This window comes from Pongo pygmaeus, chromosome 11, assembly GCF_028885625.2.
Source record: "Pongo pygmaeus isolate AG05252 chromosome 11, NHGRI_mPonPyg2-v2.0_pri, whole genome shotgun sequence".
Lineage (NCBI taxonomy): Eukaryota > Metazoa > Chordata > Mammalia > Primates > Hominidae > Pongo > Pongo pygmaeus.
In genome coordinates this window covers 132,512,638-132,522,633 of record NC_072384.2, presented here as the reverse complement: position 1 = coordinate 132,522,633, position 9,996 = coordinate 132,512,638, and the positions used below count along the sequence as shown (strand labels likewise).

General features: G+C 55.1%; 1 protein-coding gene across 1 annotated transcript; it reads left to right on the top strand.

The window, feature by feature from the left end:
* Positions 1-507: 507 nt before the first annotated feature.
* On the top strand, positions 508-5,091 carry NPPC (natriuretic peptide C). Its single transcript, XM_054477504.1, has 3 exons — positions 508-744; positions 1,189-1,499; positions 4,588-5,091. Exons 1-2 carry the CDS (start codon positions 655-657, stop codon positions 1,477-1,479), a joined length of 381 nt encoding a protein of 126 aa, XP_054333479.1. The 5' UTR covers positions 508-654; the 3' UTR covers positions 1,480-1,499; positions 4,588-5,091.
* Positions 5,092-9,996: the final 4,905 nt, after the last annotated feature.

Genomic DNA, 9,996 nt, shown 5'->3' with positions numbered 1-9,996 from the left:
ACCAGCAGGTGAGAGGCGGAGCTGCAATGCCATCCTGCGGCTGTCAGGTGCCCAGGGAAGAGTTTGGCAACCAGCAGGCTGCGTGGATTTCGGGTAGCGCCAACTTTCTGCCTGTATGACTTTGGGCAAGTGACTTCATTCCTCAGAGCCTGTCTTTGCACCTGCAAAGAGGGCTACGTATCCCTTCCAGGTAGAGTGAGTGTGGTGAGGACCCAGCGGGTGCACAGGGCACCAGGCGCACCGATGCTCGGCAGGCCAGGGCGCGCGCTCGCTGCAAATGGAGTTCCCCTGTGCGCGCAGCTCTGCCGCTCCAAGTGCAGCCCGGAGCGAGCCCGCCGAGCCGCGGGATCCCTTCGGAGTGGGATAAGGGAGGGGAGCCCCCGCGGCCCCCTCCCGGCCCTCGGCGCGGCCGCGTGCGTGGTGTCATTGGCCCGGGCGGCCCGGTGGGCGGGAGGATGACATCAGCGGCAGGTTGGATTATAAAGGCGCGAGCAGAGTCACGGGCTCAGAGCGCACCCAGCCGGCGCCGCGCAGCACTGGGACCCTGCTCGCCCTGCAGCCCAGCCAGCCTACACCGCATCCGCCTGCTGGTCTGCCCGCCGACCTGCGCGCCCTTGCTGCCGCCTGTCTGCGCCCCTCGACCCCAGCGGCACCATGCATCTCTCCCAGCTGCTGGCCTGCGCCCTGCTGCTCACGCTGCTCTCACTCCGGCCCTCCGAAGCCAAGCCCGGGGCGCCGCCGAAGGTGGGTGCTGTCGTGCGGACGCCGAGCCTGGGAGAGGCGTGGGAGGCTGGGGGCTTGGAGAATGCGGCGCGCAGGACCCAGGAGAGAGGGAAGGCAGGCGGCTGTCTCCTCCGAGATGCGCGTGGGCGACAGCCGGGGAGCCCTCGAAGCGCGGACTCGGGGGTCCACTTCCCCAGCCTCTGGAGAACGTCGGTCCATGCGCAGCCTCCTGCCCCAGTGTGGCCTGCCCGGCGAGCAGCAAAGGGAGGGCAGGGGGCTTCCGGAGGGAGCGGCGAAGGCGGCCGCGTGGCAGGTGGATGCGGGGCCAAGCTGGCCGGCATCGGTGGGGGCGGCTCTGGGCTTGGGAGGGACACCCCGCGCCGGCGGGCGCGTGGGGCTGGAGCATCAGAGTCTCCCGTGCTGCAGCCCCGTGTCCCTTCACCTGCCCGCTCTTTCCTCCGACAGGTCCCGCGAACCCCGCCGGGAGAGGAGCTGGCCGAGCCGCAGGCTGCGGGCGGCGGTCAGAAGAAGGGCGACAAGGCTCCCGGGGGCGGGGGCGCCAACCTCAAGGGCGACCGGTCGCGACTGCTCCGGGACCTGCGCGTGGACACCAAGTCGCGGGCAGCGTGGGCCCGCCTTCTGCAAGAGCACCCCAACGCGCGCAAATACAAAGGAGCCAACAAGAAGGGCTTGTCCAAGGGCTGCTTCGGCCTCAAGCTGGACCGAATCGGCTCCATGAGCGGCCTGGGATGTTAGTGCGGCGCCCCCTGGCGGCGGTGAGTACGGCCCACCGGGCGCCCAGCCCCAGCCCGGCCCGGGACCGCCCGCCTCCCAGCCGGCCTTCGGAGGCGCGCGAGCCGGCTTTGCTCAAGTTGTGCTAGCCGTTTGCCAGCCGCCCCCTTTATTATCCCACTTTACAGACAAAGAAAGCGAAGGATAAAGTGATCGGGGAACTTTGGCAAGGTCAGAAACGGCTCAGCCTGGTTGAACCCACCCGGCTTCTTCTGGAGAAGCACAAACAGGCTTGGTGGTGTCTCACCCACCCCTGAACCGTAGCTGAACTAGCAGCGTTGGCCCCGATTGGCCAACTGGTGGGGGAATTGAGAGGAGATCACGGGTTTGTGGGAGCAGAGAAGGAAGGTTACACCCACAAGTCCAGGGGACATCGATCATCTGCTGGCCACCATGCCCCCTGTAGTGAAAGTAGCCCTCTGTTGGCACTGTCAGGGCGCCCTTCTGCCTGGGACACTCCGATTCCTGTCCCTTCTCTAAACCCAGGCAGTGGGCAAACTGGTCTGTCCAGGGTCCTGAGGCAGCTGCAGCCCGGTAGCTTCAGGGGTGAATCTCAGTGCTTGTGGCACTATTTCAGGGAATAGGAAAGACACTAAAGTAAATATTTTTTGCCCCAACCTCGAACTCAACACGTCCCAGAGTCCCTCACCAACCCTGTCCCGACCCAACCGGTGCTCTGGGCTCCGTTTCTGGTGTGGGGTCTCACCCCGCACTAGGGCTGGAAACCTCTGCCCTACCGCCACCCCCTGCCAGGTGCCGCATGGTGGTAATTTACTGCTGCAGAGAGCCTCACCTCTCCTCTTTCCCTCCTCTCTATTCCTGCCGCCTGCCCGTGCCCACTGAATAACATCCCAGCCTCTGACATTGACAGTCATGTGCGTTAGGATCAGGCTCACCTGGCTTTCTCGCTTTCTTGCCTCCAGCTCAGCAGCTGCCACTGCCTGTCCCACACCTTGACTGTCCCATCCCAGGCCACGGGCAAGCTGCTGTCTCCTCCCCAGAAACCCTTGTCAGTGTCGGGTCTTCCCCCGGAGGGAAACAAGAGCGCCTGTCCAGCACAGTCTCTTTTTTACAGTACAGAACACTTTTTCACAGTTTGTGAACCCATTCACCTCTCCATATTGAACAGCTTAAGGGCAAAGTGCTGGCCTAAGGCACTCTAGGACCCACTGTACCCCAACACACTCTTAGAAATATTTGTCAATGACCAGAGAAACCAGCACACCCTAGCCCATGGGCACTCCCACCTGCTGGAGGTTTTAACCAGTGCCCTTCCTCTCTTTGCAGCCAGACCTCACTTGGCTGTGGGCTTCTCCCCAGTTCTGCAAAGGCTGTAGTAGTCTGTGATCTTGGCTCTCCCCTGCCCAGGGAGAAGAACGATTCTGACACTTGGGGACCAGCCTTCAGTAGCTACCCTTGGAATGCCTTTGCTCTCTTCTCTCCTGTCTAAACAACAAAGAGATGGAGTCTGAGGCCTCAAATTTTCAGTTTGATTTAAGCATCAAGTTCAAACTTTAGAATCTGAACAAATGTTAGTGACTCTTCCATTGGTTTGCACCTGGAATGTGCATCCCCACAGGGGCCTTGTTCTTGGGCCTGGCTGTCTGTGATCACCAAGTGATGGCCAAACGGGTGGTGAAAGATGCTGTGTAGTAGGAATCCACATTGCTAAGAATTCTCGACCCCTTTGATCAGGGGGGTTCAATAATCTCCTACCAGCTCTCTTAGCATAGATGAACACTTACCGTCAACACCCTCAACACCAGCTTACACCCAACACCAGCTGTTTTATTATTATTTGGGAAGGGCGGTGTGGATTTATTATTTGGATTTTTTTAAATGAAAAATAAAAACCCCACCCTCACTGCCCCCCATTCCCAGTGAGAGAGCAGAACATCATTCCTGCAGGCTCCTGGTGACGATGCCCAGGATATATCACTGGGCGTAAAGAGAAAGACAGCTTAGATTTTTCACATTAATGAAAAGTCTTTGAGGTTGTGGCCGTTTCTCCACGCAGGGGGTGACCTGGGCTCTAAGCCACCGTAATGATGGTGGCTGATGGTTCTAGGTGTTGATTGTAAAATGCTAATGACAGAGACTGGGTGTGGGTGAAACCTGAATGAACACTTTGCCCCTGGGGCCCAGCAACATCACAGACAGCTGTCATCTGTGTAAACTCACGGCAGAGCCAGAGAAGGGAGTGGGGGAGGGTTCATCAAGCCATTCTGGCCCAGGTCCCCTCTGTGCATGCTGTCCTTTGGGAGGGCACCGAATGCCCCAGAAGGCCACCTTCCTTGGGCCCTGGGGCACCCACACACCCATTAGCAGGGAGTTTACCCTGACAACGCTCAACCCAGAGCCCATGCATTTCCCCAAAGCTGGTGTGAGACACCATTTCCTCTGCTCCTAAAGGAGACCCGGACCCAGACCCTTTCCTCTGCACAACCAGCTAGGGAAGGAGGTGCTGTTTACTGGGTGGCGGCTGTGACCCAGACACTGCCGATGCCCAATCCGAGGCTCCCTGTTGAATCTGAAAACCAGCCCTGGGAGGTGGCTATTATCCTATTTTATGGGTGAACGCTCCCAGCTATCCAGGGTCATCCAGGGAGTCAACGTCAGAGTAGAGATTTGAACCCAGGATTCCTGATCCTGAGACGTCTCTCTTCTGCTTCCATCCATGGTCACTCAGACACACGAATCCCGGGCGAGCACTGACTGAGGGTTTGCATTGTAGCAAAAAAGGGATGGGAGATTTTCCATTCTCTTCCTCTCACTGTGCCTCCCTGAATGCCAAGGGCAAGGCCTGTGGTTAGACTGGGGGAAGAAGGAGGGCTGCAGACACGCTGGTTCCACCTGTACTGGGGCAGCAAAGCAGAAGGGGCCTGGGGAGTGCGCAGTGGGAGGCCCCTCCCCTCTGCAGGAAGGCCTGGTGGGAGGGGGGTGGTGGAGGTGGGGAGACATCCCTCAAGCTGCTGGGGGAAGGGGAGGAAAGGTTCTACAACCACCCTGCCTGCTAGGATTTCTCAGCTAAGGGGCCAGAACTGAGTGTCCCGTGTTCGCTCTGTGTTTCAGGATTGGGAACTGGCTCCGTTGTGCTGAGGTCATCTTTGGTCATCAGCCTCCAGCATCTGGAAACACCTCCAACGCAATGTGGCTTTTACATTTCTTTCTTTCTTTCTCTTTTTTTCCTGGTACTGGGAATACACAACACCAGCTGTTTTATTATTATTTGGGGAGGGGGTTGTGATTTTATTGTTTTTTTAAATGAAAAATAAAAAGTTATATATTATATATATATTATATACGTGAAACACACACACCTACACCGACTTGATGACAAGGGACAGTTTTTAAGAGACTGACAGAACCAGCTGTAAAACATTGCTGTTTGTAAATTCATGTCATGCATAAATGTATTTATGTTGTAAAGCTATTTATATTGTTTATAAAGAGATATTTATAAAAATTTTATTTATGTAACTAAATGAAAGAAGTCAATCATTGTAATGTTTTTGTCCTAACTAGTTAAAAAAATGTAAAAAAAAAAAAAAAGTCATTCCATGAATATCTTGAAAACTGTCTTTATTTACTTGTTGCCTGTATTTTTTAGGACTTAGGCTGAGAAAGAGGGAGAATGTGAAGAAAAGGCATTGCCTCCAAATAGATCTGACAGGCAGATTCCCAATTCTGGATTTATCTGTGTCAGAATCCCCTGGAGGGCTTGCTAAAAATACAGATTCCTGCCTCCTCCACCCTCTGATCTACCGAATCTGATAGGACTGGCTGTGTAAGTTTCGTCCCAAGTGATTCTGACCAGCTCAGCCAGGTCAGGAAGCTCTGCTCAAACACCTGACTGCTAGAAAGTCAGATGTTATGAATTAAATTAATAACGGCCAGGCGTGGTGGCTCACACCTGTAATCCCAGCACTTTGGGAGGCCAAAGTGGGTGGATCATCTGAGGTCAGGAGTTCAAGACCAGCCTGGCCAATATGGTGAAACCCCATCTCTACTAAAATTGCCGGGCGTGGTGGCAGGTGCCTGTAATCCCAGCTATTCGGGAGGCTGAGGCAGGAGAATTGCTTGAACCCAGGAGGCAGAGGTTGCAGTGAGCCAAGATCACAGACTGCACCCCAATCCTGGGCAACAGAGTGAGACTCCGTCTCAAAAAAAAATTAATTTTGAATTCAGCTGACTTAGGGTCCTGTAAATTCTACTCCATCTTCGGCTGTTAGTGGAAGAAATAGCTGCTAACTCCCTCTCTGTTTGGGGGAGATTTAGAAGGCTTCTGCGTATCTTGCAGAATTGGCCAGGTCACCTTACAAATCTCAGCAACTCTGTTTTCTAGACTTGCTCACAAAGCCTAGGATGGGTAGTTTGTGCCTCATAATGAATGCCATGGTCAGCTGGGAGCCGAGACCTTGGAGAGAAGGCAAAGGCGTTATCAAATTTCATATCTGTAGTGTGCTGCGCTTTGTGGGAGGGTTGTGGGTTTTCTTTTCACTTGAAGCCACTAACAATTACATTTCCTATGCCCCATGGAGCTATGAGGGTGGAATTATGAATATAATTTAGAATTCATGAATATAATTTAGATTAGAATCTCTTCTCCTAAAACCAGCAGGAAACTTTGAAATAATTCCGAGGTACTCTCACTACGTGCTTGGTTGGATGACAGCCCTGTGCAGCCTTCCCCGTCATCTGTCCCCTGTTAGGGGAAGGTTGGGACATACCCTCTTGGGCCAGTAACATCAGTGGATCGGGGGCACTCTGCTCAGGGGAATTGGGAGCAGTGTTGCCCTGTGCTCATGGGTCCACAGGCACCGAGAGGAGTTCCAGAGGAAAACTGTCACTGGGGAGGTAGCCAGTGGCACCTGGTCTTTCTGTGGGTGTTTGAGCCCTGGGACCTTTATTCCAGGTAGCCCTCCAGCAGCAACCTCTCAAGTGTGTGAGTAGCCAACACAGTGACATTGCCCAGGTGAGAAATCCCCTTTTAGACATGTTCCTGGCTGGGCACGGTGGCCACACCTGTAATCCCAACAGTTTGAGAAGCCGAGGCAGACAGATCACTTGAGCCCAGGAGTTTGAGACCAGTCAGGGCAACTTAGCAAGACCCCCATCTTTACAAAAAAATAAAAAAATAGCTGGGCATGGTGGTGCCCACCTCTAGTCCCAGCTACTCGGGGGAAGGCTGAGGTAGGAGGATTGCTTGTGCCCCAGAGGTCAAGGCTGCAGTGAGCTGTGATCACCCCTGTACACTCCAACCTAGGCAACAGAGTGAGACTGTCACACACACACACACACACACACACGCAACAGAAAGAAAAGACATGTTCCAGCTTCTACGACTTCCCTCAAAAGTTCTCTCAACTTCCACAGGTGCCCCAGAGGACATTTCCAGTCCCCCTTCCTTGGGGACACCTGTGGAAGCCACCCAGAGCATGGCTACCTTCCTCTGTCCCACTCCCACCTGCGTGGCTGGAAGATCATGGGCCCGCATCACTGACGCTGAGGGCTCCAGCACCCGAGCCTCGCCAGTGAGTGCCCCAGCTCCTTGTGCTGTCTGCAGACCCCTTACAGACCAGGGAGGGAGCAGGGGGTGGCAGAAGTTGACACTGCCAGCTTTGCTGGTGGCAAGGCAGGCACATCTTCTCAAGGCCCAGAGGCAGAAGGGATGGTGAATTCTGGGATCTAGGGAACCCCCACTAGAAGCTCAAGGGTTTTCCCTGTGGACAGTGCCTGGGCTGCCAGTATTCTGGGCCAGTAAGGCCTCTCAGGCCCAAGCTACACATGCCGTCCTCCTAAGTGCTCTTGTCCTGCGTATTTGCCTGTAAACAAAAAGCACGGCCCTCCGCTGTCAAGGCCAGCCCCTCCGCCTGTCGCTTTAGGATACAGCCATACAGTCAGTCCTCCCCTTTTACATCCAGACCTGAAGTCCTGCAACTGCTTCCTCAGCAGCAACTGGAATATGTTGTCCCAGCCAGGGATTTCCTCAGGAAAGCCCAGAAGGATTGACAAATATTCAATAACTAACGGGAAGTGTTTTGACACCTCCAGAGATGCCCAGGTGCTGTTACCTGAGAGCTTCCAGCCTTGGGCCTCTGTCCTGGCCTCCTTCCTCTCGGGGAGCCTCTAATACCCAAGCTGCCTGGAGCACTTGTGGCTTCTTTCCCACCTGAGGTGACAACAGCCAGGGCCAGCTTAGAGAAACAGCACCCAGGCGGGGCTCGCTGGAGTCCCGGTCCTCTCAAAACGGCCATCTCTGCAGTGCGGAAAGACTCATCTTGATCGCCTCTTGGCCTTTTAGCTAAGACCAATTGTAGAAGAGTTCCTGGGAAACGCCACGGGGCTGGGCAGGCCAGAGCACAGCAGACGCAAAGAGAGTTTCGGGGGCTGGAGGGCCTCATTGCCTTTCCAGCAGCGCAGCCACTGGGGGAGTCAGGGGGCCCACGGGGAGGAGTTGCCGGGCATGCCTGGTCCCTGGTGTCGCAGCTATTGACATGTGGAAACCCTGGCCCAGCAGCGCTGGGAAGCCTACCTTGGGCCCCCACACACGCCTGGAGGAAAGGCCCAGTCTGTCAAGCTCATCTGAGGACATCACGTTGAGAGGCAGCGCCCATGGGGCAGAGGTGGTGCACCTGCCACGGAGGTGGTGTGGGCCCTGGCGAGGTGGGGCGGTATCACCAGGCCTACAGCAAGTGGTCTGGGAGCCTGCCTTCCCTGCCAAACAAGCAAGAGGGCCTCCCCTGACAGTCACGACCTGCAAGGGTGGTGGGAGATAGGGCTCTGCATGGGTGAGGTGCCCTAGGGGTGATCAGAGAAGCCTCAATATCCAGACCCCATTGGTGCCTTAGGAAGAGCCCTTAGCCTAGTCGGGAGAGTGGTAGGGGGAGGCTGAGCAGCCCCAACCCTCAGTTGTGGGGGGTAAGTGGGGAGGAAGCATCAGTGACGGGCCCATTAGAAATGGGATTTGAGGCCGGGCATGGTGGCTCATGCCTATAATCCCAGCATGTTGGAAGGCCGCGGTAGGCGGATCACTTGAGGCCAGGAGTTCAAGACCAGCCTGGGCAACAGGGCAAAACCCCATCTCTACAAAAAATACAAAAATTAGTTGGACAGGGTGGGGCCCACCTGTAGTCCCAGCTACTTGGGAGGCTGAGGTGGGAAGATCACCTGAGCCCAGATTGCACCACTGCACTCCAGCCTGAGTGACAGTGAAACCTTGCCTCAAAAAAAAAAAAAAAAAAAAACACAAAACAAAAACCGAGATTTGACTCCGATGGTTCACATGAAGAGCTTTAAGGAAGTGACAATTTCCGGAGTCGGGGGGCAGCTGAGAGGGAGGTGCCCAATGGAAAGCCAGTTTCTTCCCTGGGGCCGAAGGGAGGGAGCCGTCCTCAGAGCTGAGCTGGGTGAGGTGTCGTCTGGCAGGAGCTGTGCCATGGGGCAGGAGCTCCTGCAGGGATGTGGAATGAGAAAGACCTCGGCTTCTTTCTCCCCTCCCTTCCAGCCTCCTGCTGGTGTGTCCAATTGGCTAGAACCCAAGCAGCAAGTGGGAGGGGCCAGGGCAGGTTGTGACCCCCCAGCACAGGAGCGCCTTGGTTGAAGTGTCGGCCAGCAACTCCCTACTCACAGGGATAAGGCCAGGCAGCAGGGCAGGGGCGGATACCACCTCTCTAGAGGCAATTTCTTATCTTGGTTGCAGAAGACAAAACTGACCACATCAGAAGTGTGGGCGCAGCGTGACTAGCAGGTCTGATCCTGGGAGTGACCTCACATTTATAGCTGTAATGGGCTTTCCTGGTGGATCACTGGTCCTCCCTGCCTGCCCCAGAGAGTGCCAGTTGACAGTGTCCCCTCCCTGATGGCAGAGTGTCTGATGTTCTCTATCCGATCCTGGTCCAGGCCCTGGACAGATGCCATTTGTTGTCCAGTGAAGGGACAGAAAGAGAAATGTTTCCTGACAAGCTCCAGTCAGTTCTTCTCCAGGGCAAACCAGCCCTAGAGCAGCCCGCCTCACCCCCAGCATCCCCACGGTCTACTCTGTCCGAATACTCTGTCCGAGAATTTCAGTTTGTTTTTCACACCTCTGATTCAATCTTCCACCACATTTTCTATCTCTTTGTAAGTTTTCTGTATTTGATCCTTTTCCCCTTTTGTCTTATCTGGTTCCCTTTTGATCTCACTGTTGCCTTTTCATTTTAGCTCCTGATTCACAGAGACCACGTCCTCCCGCATTCAACATCGAACGTAGCACAGTTTACTGAGACTTTCTTCTAGATCCTTTTGCAGATATATTTCAGAGATCTGTTCTCTGTGTATCCTGAAGGCATGTGTGAGCACCCCATCTCACCTGGCCATTTTTGTGATTTGCCATCTGTGTGCTTAGTTGGAGAAAGATGCTGGGAAAATGGCAGAATATCAGATGGCAGGAAAAGAGCCTGGCCATCTCAGGGAGCACGAGAGGAATGGCTGGCAGCCCAC